The following is a 27448-nucleotide window of genomic DNA, read 5'->3' as shown; positions in this document are numbered from 1 at the left end:
TTAGTAGCTTGGACTCGTTCGTATTAAGTTTAAAAAGAACCGTCTTATCAGATCGCTATTCAAATGGGAACTACCCGATTCTTCCGCGTTGCGCTGCTTAAACAGTTCCAGCTCTGTACCACTGGAGAAGTTTGGTATTTTCTCGAATGATGGTGCTAAATCTAGAAGGTTCTTGCGTCATCGATACAGGATACGTAACACGAAACGCCATCTGTCAGACGACCTTGTCAACATAAACTTGTTGGCATAAATAAAACTGAAGCGGTGCTTACATTTTGCGCTGACAGATGGTTTTACTACGGTACAGGAGCCAAGCTCGCAACATTATTTTGAAAAGTTGCGGACAAAATTGGGTATTGTCGGGACAAGAAGGTTCATAATGGTGACGGTCTTGATATATCGGGACGGATGGCAACCGCACATACGGGAGCAGTCAAGAGAAATGGTTTGCGCGTTACATGCCTACTTTGACAATGAAAAATTTAAGGGTGGCCCGCTGCTCTCCGTTATCAGAGTGGTCGACAGAACTGCTGCAACTCTGAATATAAACAAAAACACTGTTGTGAAGACTGGGAAGGTAACGTCGTACATACAAGCGATTACCAATATCGATTAGTTTTCAGAGGATGCGATTAGTCGTCATATTTATGATTATTGTCGCAGGAAGGAACATCCAACACTCAGGTAGCTATTGGTCACACTTAAAGAATTACGACTTTTTCAGGGCAGTCACACTTCCTCGTCCACAGTTATACATAACCTACCCTTTTATATGAACATTTCTGAAGTCATAAGATGTTGATGGAGAGGGGGGGGGGGGGGGGGAAGGGAGATATAATGGCGACGCCGATTTCGGAGGAACATGCGTAGCATAAATATCGACGAAGTTGTATGCTTTGAGGAAATGTGGGTCAATTCTGGTCACGCTGTGAAGCAGAGCTGGATAGACGACACGGCTCAAGAACAATGGAAATGCCTTCTGAGAAGGGCCTCCTTCATGCAGGCACCTCGCAGTATTTTCCCCCAATAGTCTCCTGTCTTTTTAAATCAAAGGAACATGAGGTTATAACGAATTAATGAACCACGTTATATTTTAAAAGTGGTTCGAAAATTCAGTAATACCAAATCTTGGAATAACGTCAACAACTGTTCTAGTTAATGCTCCTTACCATTCAGTTATTGTTGAAAAGGCACCTATCATGACAATCCAAATGAGGAAATGATTGATTGGCTTCAGAGTCGTAATGTGATTTATGTCCTTATAAAACTGTAGCTGACCGAAAAAAGCTCTCTCCATAAATCACAGTTGCCCCTATACGAAATCGACAAACTGGTAAAATGCATGGGATACCACCTCATCACTGCCATTTTAACCCAACAGAGTTCATATGGGCCCAAATTAAAGGTTATGTTGCGAGTAATGATAATAAGCTTACCCTCTCTGCAATCGAAACATGCACAAGAGAAGTTGCCAGGAACTTAACACCCTAAGATTGGGAGAATGCCGTCAAAAATACGTAGAGTATCATGGAAAGAGCGTGGCAGAATGTAGCTCTTTTGGAAAATTCAGTGGAGGAGGTGATAATTTCATTAAATGACAAAATTGGCAGTGACAGTGATAGTCACACTTCAGGAATCGGTCATAGGGACGAGAGTGATATTAGAAGAGTTTTTCCATTATCCCCGTAGAAATGGAGCACGGGCGGATCCAGCTACACGTTTGGTGTGCGCAGTTTGCAGCTGTAAGTACCTGCATAACAAAATTCCATCGTAGTAGGTTTTGAAATTTTAATAAGAAGGCCTTAGAAGCAACTAATTTCAAAGGAAGTTCATTTCAGGAAATCCGTATGTATAACAAAAAATAAATATTACTTTTTAGAGTATCACTGCTGTGACATAGAGGCCATACTATTTGCATCGCTTTTGTTTTTTCTAAACAAGACAGGTTGGCCTATTTAAGACAGGTTTTCACACCGTGATAAACACGGTTTATCTTAATTTTTGTTGCGTTACAGTTAAGTAAGCGGATTGGAAAAATTAATATAGTTTCACTGCATACCTATACCGATGTATTTCTCGTGTCGAAACTGTGCGGGCTCCTGATTAGTAATCCACGTGCGAGCGGACCATCGCGCCTCATATTTAACTCGAATTACCTCGCGTTAGAGACGCGACGGAGTCCTGGTTTTGAACGTATGAAAATATGATGTACTCGCAAGATGTAGTTCGCATAATGTACTCATTTAACTTCATAACAAAATATTCTTCCGTATGTCGAAAATTCGGTAACGTCGAGCGAAAATCGATTTTTGTAGACTGTTCGAATATCGTCTTAATTGTTTATTGCCGCAGATAAGACAAAAATCAAAACGTAGCATAACTCTTCCAGCACCCGCGATGCGATTTCCTTATTTAAAAAGTAAATAGCTTGCACGTTTGCACGAGTGAAATGAACTGCAACATTACGCATGTATTGGCGGTGGTGGTTAGTGTTTAACGTCCCGTCGACAACGAGGTCATTGGAGCGCAAACTCGGGTTAGGGAAGGATTGGGAAGGAAATCGGCCGCGCCCTTTCAAAGGAACCATCCCGGCATTCGCCTGAAACGATTTAGGGAAATCAAGGAACCCCTAAATCAGGATGGCTGGAGACGGAATTGAACCGTCCTCCTCCCGAATGCGAGTCCAGTGACGCGTGTATTCCGTGCGGGAAGTGACAATATCGTTACGCGTCTGCAAGTGCTCCTGCCGAAAATCCAGTTCTCATGTAATTTTGGACACATTGTACGACCGTGCCGGCGTCAGCGGTGCAAAGTCACCGCTCAGACATTGGATGCGGCACTACAGCGGCGCCCTCCGGATGGGCTGCGGACTGCTGTCAGCGTGAAGAGGGGCATCGCAGATGAGGGCACGTCACAAGCAACCTGGAGGCACCACCGACGAGCGGCCTGGATGGATTTCAGCGCATGTCTTGGCAGTCATGGTTAAGTCGGCAGCCGTTAAAAAAAGTGTACTGACCAAGCTGTCGCATTACGGTCTCGCCTGGTAATGTTTGATACAGATTTGGCTATCGTGCCTGGTCTGGGAAAGCACGGCAGAACATGGAGCACCACATAACACTGCACATCAGGGGGAAACGGGAAGCACCAACGGGGTGGATAGATTTGACGGATCGCCATTGCATACTCGGCGGTCGGTAACGCAAGTGTCCTGACTGACGAGAGGAACATGGCAAGTGCCATACCCTGATTTCCCAGAAACTTCGCTCAGTGGAAGAGGATCCAAAATAAGCGAACACGTGTTTCGGCTTATCCTTAGATGCTCGCCCATACCTGAGGAAAGGAACGTCGAAGTTTTCGATGTAACGTAAATGGCTTTTAGCGGTACGACCAGCTCAGCCTAGCTGGTATCATAGTGGCTAGAGTGGCGAAATCTCACTTTTACGTATAGCATTCGAAACCTCATTAATGTTTTACTTAATTCATTTTATTTATTTACTTCTGTACCCACGCCATTAGAAGGTTACAAAACGAGTATTTCTTATCAAGTTACCCCCAGCAAGAGCGTTATATTAACTTCAACGATACAAGCGAGTTTCACAATTCGGGAGGACGATGGTTCAATCCCGTCTCCGGCCATCCTGATTTAGGTTTTCCGTGATTTCCCTAAATCGCTTCAGGCAAATGCCGGGATGGTTCCTTTGAAAGGGCACGGCCGATTTCCTTCCCAATCCTTCCCTAACCCGAGCTTGCGCTCCGTCTCTAATGACCTCGTTGTCGACGGGACGTTAAACACTAACCACCACCACCACAACTCAGAGTAGCATTTGCAACCTATGTCCTCAATTATTTGTTGTATGTCTTCCAATCTCTTTCTTCCTCTACAGTTTTTACCCTCTGCAGCTCCCTCTAGTACCATGGAAGTTATTCCGTGATGTCTTCAAACATGTCCTAGCAACATGTCCCTTCTCCTTGTCAGTGTTTTCTACGTATTCCTTTCCTCACCGATTCTGCGCAGAACCTTCTCATTCCTTATCTTTTCAGTCTACCTAATTTTCAACATTTGTCTGTAGCAACAAATATCAAATGCTTCGATTAACTTCTGTTCTGGTTTCCCCACAGTTCACGTTTCATTACCATGCCATGTTGTGTTCCAGATGTACATCCTCAGAAATTTCTTCCTCAAATTGAGGCATGTGTTTGAACTAGTAGATTTCTCTTGGCCAGGAATGCGCTTTTTGCCAGAGCTGGACGGCTTTTGATGTCCTATTTTTTTCCGTCCGTCATTGGTTTCTTGATGTTCTCATTTCTGCTACTTCTCATTCTTTGGTCTTTCTTTGATTTACAGTTAATCAATATTCTGTAATCATTAGATTGTGTGGGATCCTTACCAGATAGGATTTATCGAGTTCATCGAGAAAGGTCAAAGAAAGGCAGCACGTTTTCTATTATTGCGGAACAGGGGAGAGAGTGTCACTGAAACGGTAGAGGATTTGGGATGGACATAATTAAAACAAAGGCCTTTTTTGTTGAGGCGTAATCCTCTCACGAAATTTCAATCACCAGCTTTGACCTCCGATTGCGAAAATATTTTGTTGACGCGTTCCTGCATCGGGATAACCGATCACTATAATATAATAACGGAAATAAGAGCTTGCACGGAAAGATATAGGTGTTCGATTTTTCCATGCGCTGTATCAGATTCGAATAATAGAGAAGGTAGTTCGAAGAACCCTCATCACGTAAATGTGATTTGCACAGTATCCGTGTAGATGTAGATGTAGATCGTCTATGCTGATTCAAATGGTCGAATGAGGCGCCACTGTCAGAGTGTAGAAACTTTATACCGGCGTACGTTATATGGACATGCTTGCTGGCCAGGTGCACCACTTTTTGGCAGTGAATACTCTGATGGAAATGCCACTTTTGACAGAACAATTCATCGCGTCGCTGTTCTTTCGTTGCACGCGAATTACTTACAAAGCTCCTTGTTGAATTTACAACCATGGCTAAGTCATCCAGGATACCCGATCTCAATCCAATAGAGCTCTGAAGATATTCTGTCGCTACTTGTCTAAGCGTCATGAATCCATCACCAACTACAAGAAATTTTCAACTTCCCCCACTGATCTAGGTCAATGCCTATAAACAGCTAAAGTCCTCAATTAATTTCTTTCTTGATACACACAAAAAAGTGAGTATCAATGTAAGGTGCGTGGACCAGTACCTCTCCAGAATGAAAGAAACTCCTCTTAGACTCCACAAGCCTCGACGTCTAACTATGATTTCGAAGGGCTTTCGTAGGAGCGATTCGCTGTAGACACATTGTGCGCCTTTCCGCGACTTACTCAGCTTAGATAAAAACGGAAACTCACAGAAGTCATAAAGCATATCAAAAGAGACACTATTCGAGCGACAGTAGCACAAACACGAGGCCTACGCCTTGAGGCTCGTTGCAGTGGGATACTCCTGGGGGAGGTGGGAGTAGCGTGGGGCAGGTCGCCGCCGCGGGGATTTACGTCTCCTTTACGAGCGGCGTTTATGCCCGTCACTAATCCTTGGACGCCTGTGAAATACTGTGTCAGCGACCTCTGACGCGAGCTGTGAGCCGCTATGAAGCCGAAGGCCAGGGACAACGCGTCACTGTCCCTCGTTGTACCGTCATCGTTTCTAAGAGTGTATCATACCACAATTCCATAAAGCAAGAAACATACCGTTTGAACTACAGCACCAAAGAAAGATGTAAACTGTGATTAAAAAGTCATGTGATAGCTCCTGATATCCTGTCGGACCTCCTTTTTCTCGGCGTAGTGCATCAACTCGACGTGGCATGGACTCAACAAGCCGTTGAGTCCACGCCCTAAATGCTGGCTCTACAGCCGACCATCACTGTGAAAGTGATGCCGGTGCAGGATTTTGTACACGAACTGAAGTTTTCGTTATGTCCCATAAACGTTCAGCGGGACTCATGTAGGTTGATCTGGGTGGCCAAATCATTTGCTCAAACTGTCCAGAATGTTCTTCAAACCAATCGCGAACATTTGTGGTCCGGTGACATTGCGTATTGTCACCCATGAACAATCCATCCTTGTTTGGGAACATGAAGTCCAAGCACGGGTGCAAATGGTCTTCGAGTAGCCGAAAATAGCCATTTCCAGTCAGTGATCTGTTCAGTTGCACTAGACCCGTCCACTGCATGTAAACACAGCCGACATCATTATGGAGCTACCACCAGCTTGTGCAGTGTTTTGTTGACAACATAGGTGCATGGCTACGTGGAGTCTGCGCAACACTCGAACCCTATCATCAGCTCTCACCATCTAAAACCGGGACTCTTTTCTAGTCTCTAGGTCCAACGAATAATGGTACCGAGGGCGGGAGAGTAGATGCAGTCGATGTCGTGCTGTTAGCAAGGGAACCCGCTGCGGTCGTCTGCTGTCATAGGCAATTAACGCCATATTTCGAAGCACTGTCATAACGGATACGTTAGTAGTACGTCCCACATTAATTTCTGCGGTTATTCCACACAGTGTTGCTTGTCCTTCGGCACTGAGAACTCTAATCAATAGTCGCTGCTCTCGATCGTTAAGTGAAGCCGTCGGCCACTACCTCGTCCCCGTTGAGGGGTAATGCATGAAATTTTGTATTCTCGGCACAACACTGACACTGTGGATGTCGGAATATTGAAACCTCTAACGATATCCAAAATGGAATATCTCAAGCTTCTGCCTCCAACTACCATTGCGCGTTCAAAGTCTGTTAACTCCCGTCGAGCGACCATAATCAGGCCGGAAACCTTTTCAAATTAATCATGTGAGTGCAAATGACTGCTCCGCCAACGGACCGCCCTTTCATACCTTCTACGGCCATCTTTATGTGTGCATATCGATATAAAAAGACGTATTTTTTAAAGACATCATGTTTACGCCAGTGATTGTTAAACGTTTTATTTCCACTATTGTAATTTCGGCTATATGCCATTATCAAGTGCATATGTTTTGGCTTTAAGCCATATCAACTGTATAGAGGCTGACACATTTATATGTCGTTGTCATTTGCTGTTATATACATTCGTAACGCAGCATTATGAATGTACACTCCTGGAAATTGAAATAAGAACACTGTGAATTCATTGTCCCAGGAAGGAGAAACTTTATTGACACCTTCCTGGGGTCAGATACATCACATGATCACACTGACAGAACCACAGGCACATAGACACAGGCAACAGAGCATGCACAATGTCGGCACTAGTACAGTGTATATCCACCTTTCGCAGCAATGCAGGCTGCTATTCTCCCATAGAGACGATCGTAGAGATGCTGGATGTAGTCCTGTGGAACGGCTTGCCATGCCATTTCCACCTGGCGCCTCAGTTGGACCAGCGTTCGTGCTGGACGTGCAGACCGCGTGAGACGACGCTTCATCCAGTCCCAAACATGCTCAATGGGGGACAGATCCGGAGATCTTGCTGGCCAGGGTAGTTGACTTACACCTTCTAGAGCACGTTGGGTGGCACGGGATACATGCGGACGTGCATTGTCCTGTTGTAACAGCAAGTTTCCTTGCCGGTCTAGGTATGGTAGAACGATGGGTTCGATGACGGTTTGGATGTACCGTGCACTATTCAGTGTCCCCTCGACGATCACCAGAGGTGTACGGCCAGTGTAGGAGATCGCTCCCCACACCATGATGCCGGGTGTAGGCCCTGTGTGCCTCGGTCGTATGCAGTCCTGATTGTGGCGCTCACCTGCACGGCGCCAAACACGCATACGACCATCATTGGCACCAAGGCAGAAGCGACTCTCATCGCTGAAGACGACACGTCTCCATTCGTCCCTCCATTCACGCCTGTCGCGACACCACTGGAGGCGGGCTGCACGATGTTGGGGCTTGAGTGGAAGACGGCCTAACGGTGTGCGGGACCGTAGCCCAGCTTCATGGAGACTGTTGCGAATGGTCCTCGCCAATACCCCAGGAGCAACAGTGTCCCTAATTTTCTGGGTAGTGGTGGTGCGGTCCCCTGCGGCACTGCGTAGGATCCTACGGTCTTGGCGTGCATCCGTGCGTCGCTGCGGTCCGGCCCCAGGTCGACGGGCACGTGCACCTTCCGCCGACCACTGGCGACAACATCGATGTACTGTGGAGACCTCACGCACCACGTGTTGAGCAATTCGGCGGTACGTCCACCCGGCTTCCCGCATGCCCACTATACGCCCTCGCTCAAAGTCCGTCAACTGCACATACGGTTCACGTCCACGCTGTCGCGGCATGCTACCAGTGTTAAAGACTGCGATGGAACTCCGTATGCCACGGAAAACTGGCTGACACTGACGGCGGCGGTGCACAAATGCTGCGCAGCTAGCGCCATTCGACGGCCAACACCGCGGCTCCTGGTGTGTTCGCTGTGCCGTGCGTGTGATCATTGCTTGTACAGCCCTCTCGCAGTGTCCGGAGCAAGTATGGTGTGTCTGACACACCGGTGTCAATGTGTTCTTTTTTCCATTTCCAGGAGTGTATATAACACCAATGACAACGACATATAAATGTGTCAGCCTGTATAAAGTTGGCATGGCTTAAAGCCAAAACAACTGCACTTGATAATAGCCTAAGGCCGAAATTGCAATAGTGGAAATAAAAAGTTTAACAGCCACTGTCGCAAACATGATGTCTTTCAAAAATATTTACATGATTGTGAATCCCAGTTCTGAAAAGTTAAAATGACGTGTGTTACATCAGTGTAATTTATTCATAGATTGTATAGGAATGAGAGGTAATTTAGAGGATAAGGCTAGTTAACAGTTTCAGATAAATCATTCACCATATGAAGGAGCAGTTTAGTCAGACGCAACTACGCATCTAATCATGTTTGTTTTTACTTCTTGATGCGGTCTTGTGTTGCACCTACTGAAGTAGTATCTATATTCCACGTAATTATTTGTCGGAATATATTTAACGCTCTATCTTACCTAGAGCTTCGGCCTGTACACCTCTCTCAAGAACCAACAAAGTTTTTATCAGGAATCCTGTCACCGGGTCCTTCTAGTGATTTCCACATATTTCTTTCCTCGTCTATTCTGCGAACGACTTTCTCATTTCATACCATGTCAGTCCATTTAATTTTTGGCATCCTCCTATACCACGCCTCGATTTTATTTTCCGGTCTCCCACAGTCCATGATACACTTCAACAGGGTGTTTGACTGTCACACAGGCTGTTCCACGAGGAAATATCAGTATTCATGGATACGACAGGAACGATCATTCGTAGTAAAAAGCTCCCGTAAACATGCGCTCTAGAATGCCTACCTTAAGAGCTAATTGCTAGAATACAATTTTTTCAAACGTTTCGGGTCAAACTGAGGCAAGTGTTAGTGGGCCAGCAACCGATTATATTGAAATGGAGAACCACGGTCGGAAATGCTTATTTATCGTGTTATGAACACAGACTGCGTATATCGCATAACAATACCGTAGTTCATGTTAACTGTTCAAAGCGACTACCGCCACTTTCAGTGCACGTATTGCAACTGTGCATGCAGCTCTGCCACACACTCGCAAAGATTCACCTGCAACGATTCTGTGTCAACACATGGACGGACACCGTCCAAGGCCACCTACCAGGACCTTATACGCTGTCTTCCCCTTTGACTGGTCCACGTTACCTGCTGTTCCTGCGAGCTGTGCTGCCACAACGTTCGCGAGCACTTGAACAACACGTATTCTAATCGCTGGACTGGAAATGGAGGTCTTGCCCATGATCAGAGCAAATGACCGATCTCACACCTCTGTCCATTTTCCTCTGGGGTCGCTTCAAGTAGTTGATGAATGAAACGTCCGTAGAAGCAGTTGAAGACCTGCTTGCTGCGGCTCAAGCTGGCTACCTCCTGGTACAAAAGACACCCGAGACATTTGAGTGAGTGCGGTAGGACTTCATGCCCCTTTGCCGTGAATGCATTGACACTGGCGGTCGTCACTTTGAACAGTTACTATGAACTACGTTGCTGTTACCCAGTGTAAGTTGTGTATGTCGATAACACGATAAATATAAATTCCCGACGCCGTCCGCTGTGGCCGGCCGGTTCTAGGCCCTCCAGTTCGGGACCGCGCTGCTGCTACGGTCGCAGGTTCGAATCCTGCCTCGGGCATGTCTGTGTGCGATGTCCTTAGGTTAGTTAGGTTTAAGTGGTTCTAAGTCTAGGGGACTGATGACCACAGCAATTAAGCCCGATAGTGCTTAGAACCATTTGCATTTCCGACCACTAGTGCCCTGTCGCAGTATAATCGGTTGCCACCAGTTTCAATTTGACCCAAAAGTTTTGAGACACAATGTATTTAATTGTTTTTATTAGTTTCCGTGGCAGTCAAAATTATCTCTTTATATTACCAATTCTGACGTTCACGAAAGGCCATTTGAAAACCAGCTGATACACATGAGTATTCTTGTGTCCAAAATGATTACTTCACTCCCCAATTGAAGGCGCTGTATTTTAAGCTCCCTAGCCAAGTGTGCCCGAACCAGACTTCAACTCGAAATCGTACGCGATGCGGGAAACGCTCTTATCGGCTGAGCTGTGCACGATCAAGACGAGAACTGTCCGTGAAAAGGCATATTACACGAACTTCGTCTTAATCCGTTGTAGAGGATAAGTATCCAGAGAATATTAGGACGAACACTTTAGGAATTTCCGTATCCTGTCCTCAACAATGCTAGTATAGAAAGTATGCTGAAGAGACGTGATGTTTGAGAAGTTAGACAGAGTTACTGGCAGAATTAAAGCTCCGAGAGTGGATCAGGAGTTGTGTCTGAATACCTTACCCCGCGGAACGTAAGGCTCCGATTTCAGTTCCCTGCCGCGCGGTCTGAGGCGCCTCCGATGACCTCAGCATTTTGCTTCCACAGGCTCTTACTACTAATTTCCAAATTATCAGCTCCTGATCCGGCAAAAGAATTTAGTCGGTCGGGAAGTTTCATGTTGTTGTGTTAGTCACTCCCATTCCGAGAACACGACACTCTCCAAAAAACCAAACACATTAGGCATTTACTAGTACAGCCTCCAAAAAACCAAACAATTAGGCCTTTACTACATCCCAGCCGTATTTTATATATCACTGTGATTGAAATATATTGATTAGATATTTACAATGTGTAACAGCCAGCGACCTGTCGTTTGTTAATGTTTATCGGTCATTGGCGCGAAGATACGAACAACGGCTCTGACGTTTATAAAATGCTTTATACCACATCATTTAGTGACCTATATTGAACTGTAGTTGCTTTGGTAATTAAGGCTTCCCTCTGAGAAAAATTTGAAGTTGACTACTGCTGCAAACCTGTGCTCTTACTGCCTCAAGCAGCCTTCTAAGAGGATACTGAAATTTGTAGACTTATGATACGAAGAATATGTTCGGCTGATGATTATTCAGATAGAGAAACTCTTTTGTCAACAAGGCCATCTTCCCGGAATACATACTTCAGATTCTTCATACAAGAGAAGTGCCTTAGCAAACCTCTACTGTCGGTAACAAAATTAACCAGTGTTACGACAGAAATGTTGTTATGTTGTTATAAACGTCTGCATTTGCCAATTTATCTTCTTTTCTTTAGTACGTAAAAGATCTACCATGCATCTTCACGACATGAACGTAAGCACGTCATTTTTCGGATTATTATTAAATGCGTCATCGTAAGAATTGAATCTACACAATCCCAAAGGTACAGAAGGCAGAAAAATGCGAGAAGTATAGAACAAGAAGCAGCTTATGCATATATGTTGCTGACAATAATAATATAGGGAAGAATAGAATGAAGAGCCGGCCGGGATGGCCAAGCGGTTCTGGCGCTACAGTGTGGAACCGCGCGACCGCTACGGTGGCAGGTTCGAATCTTGCCTCGAGCATGGATGTGTGTGATGTCCTTAGGTTAGTTAGGTTTAAGTAGTTCTAAGTTCTAGGGGACTGATGACCACAGCAGTTAAGTCCCATAGTGCTCAGAGCCATTTGAACCAATAGAATGAAGAATTGTGATTCTATCAGCCGATGAACAGTTTTGTTTCAGTCAGGTAAGTTCTGATTGCGCTTAGTAATGAAGGAAAGACTAAAGAAAAATCAAGGTACTTTCATAGGACTTGTAGACGTAGAAAATGCATTCGACATGTTGCAAGACAGCTGAGGTATTCAGAAACATAGGTATTGTCTATAGAGAAAGGCGGATAATGTACAATATGTGTAAGAACCAAGAGGAAACAATATGAATGGAAAACCAATGCTCGGTTTAAAATGAGCATAATGTAAACAAGTAGACTTTCTCAATCAATTTTCAACCTCTACGTCTAGGATGCAGTAACGGAAACAAAAGGAATTTTGAGGAATAGGATTAAGAGTTTGAATGAAATAATATCTGTTCTCAGTAGAAGTGAAGAAGAACCACAAGAGCTGTTGAATGTAGTGGTGTACTGAGGACAGAATATAAACTTACAGTAAATTAAAGAAAGGCCAAAGTAACAAAGAATATGTAGAAATGAGATTAACGATACACTTAACATCAAAACAGGGGCAACAGACAGAGGGAATACCGCTAGCTTAGAAGCGAATAACGCATGACGGCTGAAGTAAGGAGGATTTAAGAAGAGACTAGGGCATTCCTTGCTGAAAGATGACTGCTGATATGAAAAAGGGATCTTAACTTGAGAAGACACTATTGACAATATAGGTCTGCAGCACGACACTGTGTACAGGGTGATTAATTGTTATAGGAGCAAATGAAAGAGGTGAGTAAAGGACAAATAATCCTAAAAAGCAACGGTTACCCGGTCAATGTTTGCGCAGTTGCAGTCATGCCAACGTCCCAACACGGTAAATGGTTCAAATGGCTCTGAGCACTATGAGACTTAACATATGTGGTCATCAGTCCCCTAGAACTTAGAACTACGTAAACCTAACTAACCTAAGGACATCACACACATCCATGCCCGAGGCAGGATTCGAACCTGCGACCGTAGCGGTCTCGCGGTTCCGGACTGAGCGCCTAGGATTGCTAGACCACCGCGGCCGGCAACAACACGGTGAATTTCTATGCTATGTTTATTTAGAAACACCACAAGTAATAAAATGCACTCGTTTGATTTTATCATCACACCTGGTAACTAAATACCGGTACGTAGCGTTTCGAAAGAGTGTATCTGCCCCTTTAAGATTAAAATTTTCGAACTTTGCGTCCCACCAGGACTCGTATGCCTAAGTTTTGCCTTTCGCTGGTAAGTGCTCTACCGACTGAGCTATCCAAACATGACCCACGGTGTAAAACGTAAGTAATGCTGGGAGGACGAGTCATGAGTCGTGCATGTATAGCTCAGTCGGTACAGCACTTTCTCACTAAAGGAAGCGGTCCCAGGTTCGAAATCCGATCCAGAACACAATCTCATTCATCCACGACGTTTCGAAGCAGCACACACTCCGCTGCAGACTGAAAATATGTTCTGAAAGCGAGTGCATCGCTCGTGGCTCACCAGTAGCACGGCTTCCAAGGTCCACAACTTGAACCCGTTGGATCTATTTGTACGGGAAAATTTAGAGACTTTGGTTTATTTCACCCCAGTTGATACTGTTCCTTAGTCTGGAAACGCATCGTTGGTAGATCGTGGGTAGTTGGCTATACATTCGGAACACGCTGGGGAGTTTACAAACTTGTATCAGCTTTGAAGAGGAGAGATGCTGAAGCCGTCACATCACATAAAGGAGGAAATGAGGAACTTTTCTTGTAGTATGTTTTTCCTCAAGTACACTGTGTTAGAGTGTGTTCGTGTCGTAATGCGCCCCGTCGAGGAGTCCATTCCTTTTCGGACCTATATTTAGTAGGCCTATTAGCTTGTTTCATCGTTGCCGCACCTTTCATTTTTAACAATAGCGTGTCCCAGAAGGAATGGTAAATATTCAGGAACGATCATTCACAGCAAAAGAATCTAGTCAACATAAGCTCCAAAATACATACCTTAAGAGCTGTTAGCACTTGTTCAGTAAAACAGGTGCTCATAGCTCTTAAGACATGCATTTTAGAGCGCATGTTTACTCCATTTCTTTTTCTTATTTTGGTCCGTACTATCTCTTCCCGTATTATAGAAAGCAAAGGGTTAGCACTGAAAGAGATTTGTTACGTAGAATCGAAGACGAAGATTTGCTCATAGCTCAGTGTCATTCATTCCCAGACGATATCCAAGTATAGTGATGAACTTTGTGAAACAAATTATTTTCATACATTTAAAACCATGTGCTACTGGCAACAAAGCATTACACATTCACAGATTACTGTTTAAATATACTTTTGAAGTAAAATATTGGTATCGGAATAACTATTTAGTTGCTTCCTTGCAGTGACAATTTAATTAAGTATGTGAAACGTGAACGCTATGCCTTTTTATACGGATGTGGACTAATAGGCAACACTATCTCACGCTAAAGATCACTGACGCTCGTAGTTTGCAGGAACAAATTTGTTGATGATAGACGTCAGGGTGCGTAAGATGTTTCTGCGGCAACGAGCGAATAACTCAACGTGGTAGGAGAGTATTTGGCCCTGGTGTAATCGAAAGCTACAGGACTGAATGGAGTTACTTTAGAAAATAAAATGATGAAGGTAAATTTGTAAGAAACTTAGTCAGTATTATGTTAGTAATCACAAACTTACGGTGGGAACAAAACTGTAGTAGAACAGGAGGGCAAAATGATTCAATAAATGAAGAAGAGACAATATTAATGCGATAACGTTAGAGCAGTTATAAAATATTAGCTGACTGATATCCAGACTGTGCAATATCAACTGGATGCGAGATGTAACAGTAAGCTTGAATGTGTTTTGGTTGTGGTACAGCGTCCTCTACAACTCAGCACGGTTCTGTCTTCTACTGAAGATTCCCCTCATTGTTGTATTTGGGCCGTAATCGACTTGTTCCTATTGTGACCCATTCATACAAATTTAGCTACAACCAGAAGGATGATGTCAACAAGATCTCAAATGTTTCTTTTCTACGTCAATAACGAAGGTGAGGTGAACGTCTTCTTGTACCCAACGATTTGGTTATCGAACGAGTAAGATCGGGAAAATATAATTATACGCCTGCATAAAGAATTCAACATTCCCTGATAACACGAACAGAAGAGGACTAACATCAGCAAAGAACTGCACTAAAAACAAGTGAATGATTAGCACTAGTACATAATAAACGAAGTCCGTTGTGAACAAATATAAAAAATTGATTTCTTTTTAGGTTTGTATAGCCGTGGTACCCGAACAACGGTAAGAGAAATTCGAGCCATCAAGTCGTCTCCAACATTGTTGGCTTGACTGGATTGAAATGGAACCTCAGTGAGACAACACCCTAGCATCTCCGCTATGCACCGTAGTATAATTGTCACGCTTGATAACATAAACTTCCAATAACTCAAGTAGCGGGACGAGCAATTAATGTCACAATTGTGAGCCTAGTGGGACTAGGCTGTAACGAGCCCCTGGTATCACTGTCGGCCGGGCAGAGAAATGTTTGTCTCCCGTGTAAGGACTGTACCTCTCCGTGCAGCTTGTGTACTCTGCCCCAGAGGCCGTCCGTGTCCACTGGTGGTGCGTGAGCGGTGATTACCATCAGATGTCCCGCAGGCGCCGTCTTCACTAACGGGGCAACCTGAGCTGTGAACACTCTTCTAACACTGTTCGTTATGTCCACGCAAGTTATATATCCGACTTTACAAATGGTGCTCTAAAGCTCTGAGCGATAATGTGTTCTGTTGACACTTTCTAACGAAGCACATATGAGGGGTGAAATTTTAATTATCACCTCGAAGAAAATAATTGGCGACCATTAATGTGGTATTTGTACTTTATTTATTCACTTTTGAATACGACACTTTTTCCCCAGTGATGGAAGACGTGGTGAAACGTTTGTTGCAGAAATCTGTATTTTGACTGTCAAAGGAACTTTCCACCTCGAAAGTCAGCTCACCGACGTTCTGAAAACATCTAATACGCGATGGTTCATTCACCCGAGAAATGAGGAAGAAGGTATTGGTTGCTATGTCATGAGGATATTGGCAACGAGGCAAAACTCCGTTGCCCAAATAGACAGCCCATTTGTTTTATACTGGAAAATGAGCTGAGGCGTAGTCGTGGGGCAGAACCACTACCTTCGACAGCCGGCCGAAGTGGCCGTGCGGTTCTGGCGCTGCAGTCTCGAACCGCGAGACCGCTTCGGTCGCAGGTTCGAATCCTGCCTCGGGCATGGATGTGTGTGATGTCCTTAGGTTAGTTAGGTTTAACTAGTTCTAAGTTCTAGGGGACTAATGACCTCAGAAGTTGAGTCCCATAGTGCTCAGAGCCATTTGAACCACTACCTTCGACAGAGTTCCGCGATGGTCTTGACAGCCTCCTCTAACCTCAACAAGACGTTCGAGAAGTGTACTCCCGTTTCGATTTGACCCTTACGAGCGTCATGTTACTGCCACGCCATTGCAGTCCCATAAAATCACTCATCTATGCTCCAGATCACAGCTGGGCCTTCACCTCTTTTCGGCATTAGTGAATGACACATCCGCGACATTCTCGCTGCTGTTTCAGTTCGGCGCATTTTTAGAACTGACGTAAGCGGTCATGGATCCCAAAGAGCGATGACTTTTATCATGTTCAAAATACCGTTCACGCCATTGATTACTGCTCGACAACTGGTGTACACTCCTTTATCTCTGTCGCCTGGACGGTTGTACGCTGGAGTGCCATGGCCACCACTGCTCTTGAAACTCCCGGCTCTTCGCGATTATGGTCTGCCATTTCGTACTTCATGATTCAGACATGTCTGACCACCCTGGCAGCGTTTGTTGCACGTAACGTCTGTGTCATATGACGTTACTGTGCACATCCACCAACTCAGCTTGAGCTGTTGCAACGTCGTTCCCCTTCAAACGCGGAAAGCGCATTGCTGCACGATACTGTGATTTACCAACGGGCTGCACGATACTGTACTTTACCAACGGGCTGCCCCACTTTGTCTGTTTCCTGTAACGGTGTGCTGCAGGATGGTGATACTTGCACCGCAGACACTCATTTGCAAACAACCAAACAAAAATAACTTTTCCTAGCACGTAATTGAATGTTCAGTATTATCCCTTGCTGAAACCAATGACATCGATTGCTTAAGGGTGTGAAGTACCTGTCAGGATACTCGCCCACGTTAGCACGCAGCTACCGGTATTTGGGGAGCCGCCCTGGTCCCCGATCGAAACAGTCCTGCGGATATACGACGGGATGCAAGGAACTGGTCAGCCTAGACGTGGTTTTTGGGCAGTTTCCCACAGCCGACCAGGTGATTGCAGGGCGGTGCCCACGTGTTCCTTCTCATTTACACGATTAGCAACCAGTTCCAAAAACAAAACAAAATAATTGGAGTTAACATGGTGGAGTGTTAAAAAAGGATGAGTTAAGATGGTGAAGCGTTACTTTCTAAAATTAGCTATTCGTTCGGTTTATACCGACACGCCTTCATTACATACGTTTCGAAGAGGTGGACGAATTTTTGAACCCCGCAAATACAATCGGCAAAGGTGAAAAGGCGAAGTGGAAAGCGCTGTAGAAGGCGTAAGGTCTTAATAAATAACTAACGTACAAAAACAGAAACTGCGACAAGGAGAAGGTTACAAAAAGCTATATTGGGCTATAGCTCCATACGGGTGTGAAATGTGGAAGACAGCGAACACAGAAATTAAACGATTAGAAGCCTTAATGTGCTGTTACGGACGATTGTTGAAGATCAAATGCGTTGACCGAGTAAGAAATGAAGGCGTCCTGCAAGAAATGAGAAAAAAAATTCTTCACAAAATAGGTAATGAATCGAATGACTGAGCACGTATGAAATGATGTGCCCAAAATGGAAAAAAATGGTTCAAATGACGCTGAGCAATATGGGACTTAACATCTGAGGTCATTTGTCCCCTAGACTTATAACTACTTAAACCTAACTAACCTAGGGACATCACACGCATCCATGCCCGAGGCAGGATTCGAACTTGCGACCGCAGTGGTCGCGCGGTTCCAGACTGAAGCGCGTAGGACTTCTCGACCATACCCGCCAGAACAGCGGAGACAGTAATTTCTCACTTGTATTCTACAGGGGCCCATGGGATTACTTATGTTTCGCGTACTCGTCGTCGAGTTGTCGTCTACTTGACGAATGACGCACTTTTCAGTGTCAAGAGTGCGTCGCGTCCGTGGAGCAACATAATCAACCCTCCCAATTGCGACTGTACCGGTTTCTAGCAGCCGTCGTATACGTACGAAAATGGTATGTGATGTCATACTTACAACAGGGACTGAAGACGGCTCCCTCTATGCAGTTTGTGTGCGTACCGCCAAGCGGCAGATTGGAAAGTGATCCGATCTTAAAACTTATTTTATATCCAAGTAGTTCGAGGGTAGTCACAAAAGTAAGGTCTCCTATTTTTTTATAAGTACAGAACTCTATTGTTTGGCAGTTGGTCACACTGTTATGAAGAGTGCTTCACGCGCTGTGTGTAAACATGCGTACGCCGCGCTGAGGCACTCAGTCTTGGCTTAGTAGCAGTTGAGAATGGAGCTCCCGTTAAATGTTACCGCCAAGTCCGAACTGCATGCAGTTATTCGGTTTTTGAACGCAAAGGGCCCTGCGCCGATTGAAATCCATCGCCAATAAACGAAAGTGTATGGTGAGTCGTGCATGGATGTAAAAAAATGTACGTAAGTGGTGTAGAGAGTTTGCAGCTGGTCGAACCGAAATTCACGACGAATAAAAGAGCGGAAGACCGTCAGTTTCTGAGGAGAGAGTGTTAAAGGTTTAGCAAAGCATGCGTAAATATCAGCGGACCACCCTGGATGATCTCTGCACGTTGGTTCCTGAGATTTTCCGAAGCACAGCTCATAGAATTTTTACGGAAACATTGTGTGGGCAAGGTTGGTGCCACGTATGCTCACTAAGGACCACATGCGGCAACGAGTTGATGCTTCCAGCGAATTTCTTCACCGCCCTGCAGCCGAACAGGATAACTTTTGAACTCAATTGTCACAGGTGACTAAATCTGGGCATACTACCTTACACCTAAGACCAAGCAACAGTCATGCCAGTTCATAACTTTCTGAAAAGCATGACGGTGAGCTGGTATGACATGGGTATACAAAAACTGCCACAGCGTCTACAAAAATACACCGACAGAAATGGTGATTATGTCGATAAATAGCTAAATGTTGAAGCTGTAACTGATGTTGATTGTAGAAAAAAACAGGTCTACGTTCTTATAAGAAAATAGGAGACTTACTTTTGGGATTACCCTCGTACATTTCTGACATGGTTTTTTTTATCAATCCTTTTTCCAGATATACCTCTATACGAACCCTAAAAACCTGTAACAGGAATTGTGAAACAGTATGTAGAAGGTCGGCCAGAATCAGCTACAGTTGCACATTCAGGCTGTAGTCTTGGAAGCGCCAACAGATGGGTGCATGTTTTATATTACAGAGAATCGACGGTGCTGCAGAAAACACGCTTTTTCTGAGTATCATTGACAGGGCTAGTAAATGGCAGGGAAGATGATCTGGAACAGCCAGATCGACCAAATGGATAGAGTAGACGACGATGAGCTGGAGGCTTGCCTGCAGGTGACAAGCCAGCTTGTAATCTAAAAGCACAAGGACATAATCCGGAATAAGGCGACCACCCCAACCAACAAGGTCAGACAACGCAATCACGCTGACACAAGCACAATCTTCAAGCGTTGAATCTACTGTTCAACAACATACTACGATAACATTGTCACAAAACACTGTGCAACTACTCAGGACGGTCAGTATAGGACAACGGAGTCGAAGAATGGCAATTTGCATTAAGAACACCATTACACATCACCTTGAAGCTTAGTTAGAATAGAGGGCCATAGAAGAAATTGCACTGACGGTCCATGCATCCATACATCGGCGAGGAACTTGAAGCTGGTTGTGGCCTACACCGGAATCAAGGAAAGACTCATAAAAGTCCACCTCAGCGTAGTAGTTGAGCGTCAATCCCACAGTAATACTTGCAGAAGACTTCAATGCAAAGCTCCCTGCAAGGAACCCTAGACGGAGGGACCAGAAGGGGTAGAATGTATTTGACATCGAAGACGAAATGACCTGAGTGATACAGGGACCGTGAGAAATGGCCGGAGCACCTTACTTCCGCAATCGAACAGCTCATCTCTTTGAAATAGCTTTCAGCAAGAGTGTCAGCCGAGGACGATCAATAATTTGTCATTAGACCACAAAACAGTAACAGGCGTCAGACAAAAAAGACTGGTATGAACTAGGACCAATTTCAGGTGTACGGTAACAGCAATAAACTCCGAACGATGAACATCATAAGAGAGGTCGAGATAAAAATAGCGGTTAAAATGCTGACGACAAAGATACAAAGTGCTAAAAAACCAGCTTATACGGTTACCATACTGCCAGAACCACAGCGCGAAGTGTACTCACGCACCTACAGCAGTTACAAACCGTAAGGGAATGTTATACTGTGTACGCTAGACAAATGGCACATCGTGTGACATGTTAGGCAACACACACCGCCAAGGAGAGAGAGAGATCAGAGGACGCACTCCAACAAGCGGAGTTAGTCGCTAATGAATATGAAAGGTATATAACGAGAACGGATCGTAACAATTTCAATCTGAATGACAATACTAAGAAGGGGTGCGCCAGCTTGTACAGTTACCGGGTGAAATCAAGAAAATAATACATAACACTAACAATTCAGCGCAAGGGGTAGCCCATAGAGTTACAAGTACTTCCACGGAAGTCAACAGTTCTACTCTCACGCATCATTAATAGTTGTCCAAATAACGAACACATCCCAACCTTCTGGGAGGCAGTCATAGCCGTACCCTTACTGAAATCAGACGAAACTTTATCAATCAACCATGGCCCGATAAGCTTACTCCAAACACTTTGAAAGTTTCTAGAAAGGATCATCCTCGCAAGATTCAAACGGCGTCTAACGGAAAATGAGTTAATCAGATTCGAAAAATTCGGCTTACTACCGAAGTTGTAACACGAACTACACTGCTTGAAAAAAGTCCTTTTGGTCCAGTCCAATTTGACTTGTAGAACAGCCACCAGAAAGTGTTGTTCGTATTCAGTGTTGCTTTAAGGCCTGACAGAGTATATAAAAGACATGAACACCGTCATATGATCACACAGAGATACTGCGTACTTGTGTGAGGTGGCGTCGCAGTATGAAAGGGGCCTCATTGTGGGTCTCCAGTTGGCCACATGGTCGAATTGTGCGACATCCACATTTCTGTGACATTCGGATGCAACTGTGTCCGGCTGTTGAACTGTGTGGGAACCTAAGGGTAAATTACTGTCCCCACATGGGAGATTCATCGTACTGTGCACCAGTCACACTATAATTTCTTCAGATTTGCTCCTACCATCCGAGAACAAGTAATGGTCTCCCTGCAATTTCATCCTGATAAATGGTATCCTGATGCCAATTCCTTAGTGAATTTTTCCTACATTGTAATCACTGAACCATGACGTATCCTTTCCAACCGTGAAGTTTCATTTAGTTTCCTCCTCCTCTTCTGGATGCATGATCTTTTTTGTCAGACAGTGCATTTGCTATCGGCTCACAGCAACGAACGGTACCACAACCTGCTGCCCCGCCATGTTGATCCGTTTGTCAACCTGCAGGGACTGGCAGGTGCCGGCAGGTGATATCTACATGGCAGTGCACCATGCCCTCGCCAGGTAACTATTTCGAAATTATTTTCCTCATCGCCCACCTCACTCGTCTGACCACCGCACACCTGAAGTTCCCTCCCACCCCCGCCACCGCCACTCATGGACGCGATCCAGAGAGTTGCAGTTGGTTTTATTCCATCTCCGACCAATTTCCTTGTGCAGTGGGTGCTAGTTGTATGGTCATCAGGAGGAAAGCCTTCACACCAATTTGGGTGTGTCATGGAGCCTTACCACGACGCTTCCACCTGTCATCGCAGAAAAGTAAATTGAACAAACCATAACGATACTGTGATGATCATGAGTATAATTATAAATAACAACTCCGAGATCTATTTGGTCCTGATTCATTCAATTTACTTATTGAATAATATACACAGTTAATACATTCCTGGAGAACCATAGTACAGTCTCGTTATGGAGCAAGAGTAGTTTAATTTTTCTTCATTGTTGTTAGGGATTTATTAGTTCTGTAACTGCAACGAAAGATCTGGGTGTAACTGCATTAATTAGCTAACTACACTCCTGGAAATGGCAAAAAGAACACATTGACACCGGTGTGTCAGACCCACCATACTTGCTCCGGACACTGCGAGAGGGCTGTACAAGCAATGATCACACCCACGGCACAGCGGACACACCAGGAACCGTGGTGTTGGCCGTCGAATGGCGCTAGCTGCGCAGCATTTGTGCACCGCCGCCGTCAGTGTCAGCCAGTTTGCAGTGGCATACGGAGCTCCATCGCGGTCTTTAACACTGGTAGCATGCCGCGACAGCGTGGACGTGAACTGTATGTGCAGTTGACGGACTTTGAGCGAGGGCGTATAGTGGGCACGCGGGAGGCCGGGTGGACGTACCGCCGAATTGCTCAACACGTGGGGCGTGAGGTCTCCACAGTACATCGATGTTCTCGCCAGTGGTCGGCGGAAGGTGCACGTGCCCGTCGACCTGGGACCGGACCGCAGCGACGCACGGATGCACGCCAAGACCGTAGGATCCTACGCAGTGCCGTAGGGGACCGCACCGCCACTTCCCAGCAAATTAGGGACACTGTTGCTCCTGGGGTATCGGCGAGGACCATTCACAACAGTCTCCATGAAGCTGGGCTACGGTCCCGCACACCGTTAGGCCGTCTTCCGCTCACGCCCCAACATCGTGCAGCCCGCCTCCAGTGGTGTCGCGAGAGGCCTGAATGGAGGGACGAATGGAGACGTGTCGTCTTCAGCGATGAGTGTCGCTTCTGCCTTGGTGCCAATGATAGTCGTATGCGTGTTTGGCGCCGTGCAGGTGAACGCCACAATCAGGACTGCATACGACCGAGGCACACAGGGCCAACACCCGGCATCATGGTGTGGGGAGCGATCTCCTACACTGGTCGTACACCTCTGGTGATCGTCGAGGGGACACTGAATAGTGCACGGTACATCCAAAGCGTCATCGAACCCATCGTTCTACCATTCCTAGACCGGCAAGGGAACTTGCTGTTCCAACAGGACAATGCACGTCCGCATGTATCCTGTGCCACCCAACGTGCTCTAGAAGGTGTAAGTCAACTACCCTGGCCAGCAAGATCTCCGGATCTGTCCCCCATTGAGCATGTTTGGGACTGGATGAAGCGTTGTCTCACGCGGTCTGCACGTCCAGCACGAACGCTGGTCCAACTGAGGCGCCAGGTGGAAGTGGCATGGCAAGCCGTTCCACAGGACTACATCCAGCATCTCTACGATCGTCTCCATGGGAGAACAGCAGCCTGCATTGCTGCGAAAGGTGGATATACACTGTACTAGTGCCGACATTGTGCATGCTCTGTTGCCTGTGTGTATGTGCCTGCGGTTCTGTCAGTGTGATCATGTGATGTATCTGACCCCAGGAATGTGTCAATAAAGTTTCCCCTTCCTGGGACAATGAATTCACGGTGTTCTTATTTCAATTTCCAGGAGTGTATTTAATACTAAAACAGTTTTAGATTTCAGTAATTCGGGCCTCCTGAAATGAGACGTAGAGACACAATCTTACGATCTGTTTCATATTGGTTTAATTTTTAAATCTTGCCTTATTCTCGCGTGAATAATTATTCAGGCGAGCTACTAGCGAGGCGAAGAGAGTCCCTCACCATTAGACAGAGACCCATCATTTGCTTTACAACCAAGAGAAACTTCCCAAAAACCTTGGTCGCAGTCAGAGGATTAGAATTATTATTACCTAATTTCTCCGATTGTATATCCTAAACAATGGACCAGATCGAATTTGAGAAAGTGTTTTTGTTTGAGATGCAGTTCAGTCGTCGGCTTGCAAGTATCTCCTCTTGTTTTTGTATTTTGTATATCTTTTATTCCGTCAGGCTGAATGTGCGGAGTGCCGTTATAGGGATAAGAAGGGTGGCTTCCCGCCAGAAGTATTTGGAAGTGGATTTTCGGTTCCAGCATTACCCTGACTACCAAGGAATACATACAGAAAACCCTGATCGGAACCGAGGAGCAAATCCTTTTACTGTGCCTGGGAGAAGGTTGTTCGTGTTCGTAAGTGCGTGTTTATGTGCCTTTGTATGTGTGTGTGTGTGTGTGTGTGTGTGTGTGTGTGTGTGTGTGTGTGTGTGTGTGTGTGTGTGTGTGTGTCGATACGTGCAATGTACCTGTATCTGTTATAATTATTTCAGTCACAGCTGTCAGAACGTAAAACGTAAAAGTCATCAGGTTACCTTCCATTAGGAACGTGGGTGCACGCAGTGACTGTGATATGATTTTCAAATAATACAGCACAGCAATCAGTAGTAGTTTTTTTACATGTTATTTTCGGCGAAACTAGTTTTCCGCTACTACCTAGCCATCATCAATGCATTATTCGAAAGTCTCAAAGCATATCAGTCCCCTGTTGTTAAGGAGGAACAGTGTTCAGTGTTTCGTTCGAAAATCATTCATATGAACTAATACAGTACAGTATTAAAGTTGATAATACCTGGTGCACCATTACCCTTTATTTGATTTATCGGTAATGAACGATATATACACAGTGTACTACTTACCTTCATGTACGTTTAGTTCCTCACGGTGAATCGTGTTTAGACCACAACGCTGCACCACATACGTTACAAAACACAGCAGCATTTTTTGTGTATCTTTATTTACACCATCTTTATGGAGCGTCTCCATCAGACGCTCTATAACACTGTACGTCATATCACTGCACCGCTGTGAGAGTAGCAAGCCCACAGTTAAGATCGGAGAAGAGAGTAGAGTAGATTGGCTGCTGGCGCCTACCTGGCAGACACCCGCGACGCACACGTGCCTGGCGGGCGGCGGCGCCTCCCCGCGGCAAGGCGTTCCGTCCACCACAGTCTTGTTGAGCGTTGCGTAGAAGCGGAAGCCCGCCGCGCGGCAGTTCAGCTCGCACGGGTTGGGCGCTGTCGAAATAACAAGCATAAACAACGACTCTTCAGCTCAGTGTCAGTTGAGGAAGAGTGATGTTAAGTTTGGCTCTCAAGGCTAACCACATAGGTCTTCCTTTATTAACAGTTTCATTCATAATTTCATTCAATAGGAAAACAAAGTATGAGTGGAGCTACTACAGAATGCCAGGTGATGAAGTATCTAAAAAAATGGTTAAAGACAAATGTATTGTCGTTCAATACAGACAAATTTCAATTCACATCCTATAATTATAAGCTGCTCAGTCCATTCCAAAGATATATTTGAGATCACAACATAAATTGCATGTTCACACTGTATATTTAATTAAGGACGCTGTATATGTCATTAAGCATTTATAAAATGTGTGATTAGCAGCATAAGTGATCCATAGTTAATTCTGTTTCAACTAATTAGAAATTTATGAAATCGTTCCCTCGAGACTCGACAACAGATTGTCACAATAGAGAAGCTTGATGTATCATTATCTGATTATAGTCCTAAAACGCCTGCAGAAAAATCTGTAATAAGCTGTGATATTCTGACGACAGATTCACATCACACATTTACATGCACAAGTTCTTTGCCGCTACTGTTAGTTCTTAGAAAACGATAAAAAATTGATCATAGTGGAGCAAAAACTAGCAATATTTTAAGAGTTTAATATTAACACAGACATTACAAATTAGAGCATTTAGTAGGTTGAAAATGGTCTTGATGGGTATACAGTGAAGTTAAATGTACACAATAAATTTATTTTGGTAAACCCCTTCTCAAAAGTATTTTTAAATACAGTATAATTCATATTATTATAACAGTATTTAATAAATTTGAATTCTTCTGCTGTACTGAGTACTCTCGTAATTCACTTGGTATGTATGTAACTCGATTCATGAAGCTTTTTTTTTTTTTTTGGTCATCTTCGTCTCAGAGTAGCACTTGCAACCTACGTCCTCAATTATTTGCTTGACGTATTCCAATCTTTGTCTTCCTCTACAGTTTTTGCCCTCTACAGCTCCCTCTAGTACCATGGAAGTTATTCCGTGATGTCTTCAAACATGTCCTAGCATCATGTCCCTTCTCCTGGTCAGTGTTTTGTACGTATCCCTTTCCAATCTCTGTCTTCCTCTACAGTTTTTGACCTCTACAGTTCCCTCTAGTACCATGGAAGTCATTCCCTCATGTCTTAGCATATGTCCTATCATCCTGTCCCTTCTCCTTATCAGTGTTTTCCACATATTCCTTTCCTCTCCGATTCTGCGTAGAACTTCCTCATTCCTTACCTTATCAGACCACCTAATTTTCAACATTCGTCTATAACACCACATCTGAAATGCTTCGATTCTCTTCTGTTCCGGTTTTCCCACAGTCCATGTTTCACTACCATACAATGCTGTACTCCAGACGTATATCCTCAGAAATTTCTTCCTAAAATTATGGCCGGTATTTGATATTAGTAGACTTCTCTTGGCCAGAAATGCCTTTTTTGCCATAGCGAGTCTGCTTTTGATGTCCTCCTTGCTCCGTCCGTCATTGGTTATTTTACTGCCTAGGTAGCAGAATTCCTTAACTTCATCGACTTACTGGCAGATTAAAGGTGTGTCAGGATTGATGTCTCGAACATGAGAGATTTGCCTTTCACGGGCAAGAGCTCTACCGATTGATCTATCCAAGCAAGGCTCACGACCCTTTCCCCCATCTGTATTGTATTCATGATCTATTTAACAAGTATTAATGTAATGTAATGCAATGGTCTTTTGCAGGATTCGTTCTCGTGCCGAAGAATACAATGATCTTTACTTACACGCCACACCTTTGAAATGTAATTCTGAAACACGCCTTCACTTGGGCGTTCATCTCTACACATTGCGCTGTAGAAAACACTGTAAAGAGCAGGAAGACGTTCTTCTGAACCTTCTGCGCCGCTGAAATCCCACATGCTTCGTGGATCTGCGACACCAGAGAACATGATGCCACCCATTTGGAGTGTAGCTCAATCCTAGTTTTTGCACTGGAATACAGGTGGAACCAATAGGTACCGTTCAAAACCATTCGGTGAAATTTGAATGTAAATCGAAGCAGCATTTTCAGCCCTAATTTTTTGCTGCTCAAGGGTGCACACGTAATTTTATTCTAACACCCTATATATGGTGAATTAGCTTGCCAGATATGCGCTGTCTGATAAAAAAATGCAGCTTCAAATAATCGACAGATATGTAAATGATTAGAGTTAGAATTCTCTGTGAAAGCAGAACGACCATCAG

The 27448-nt window shown here is 44.7% G+C and overlaps 1 protein-coding gene across 1 annotated transcript in view; it reads right to left on the bottom strand.

The window, feature by feature from the left end:
- LOC126272046 (thrombospondin type-1 domain-containing protein 4) overlaps nucleotides 1-27448 on the bottom strand; it is a 2052781-nt gene that overhangs the window by 1107312 nt on the left and 918021 nt on the right. Inside the window, exon 6 of the mRNA XM_049974560.1 lies at nucleotides 25038-25180. Coding sequence (XP_049830517.1) covers nucleotides 25038-25180 — 143 coding nt within the window. The remainder of the gene's footprint in view (nucleotides 1-25037; nucleotides 25181-27448) is intronic.

Source organism: Schistocerca gregaria, chromosome 5 (assembly GCF_023897955.1).
Source record: "Schistocerca gregaria isolate iqSchGreg1 chromosome 5, iqSchGreg1.2, whole genome shotgun sequence".
NCBI lineage: Eukaryota > Metazoa > Arthropoda > Insecta > Orthoptera > Acrididae > Schistocerca > Schistocerca gregaria.
The sequence above is the reverse complement of the archived record's forward strand: the minus strand, read 5'-3'. Positions and strand labels throughout refer to the sequence as shown.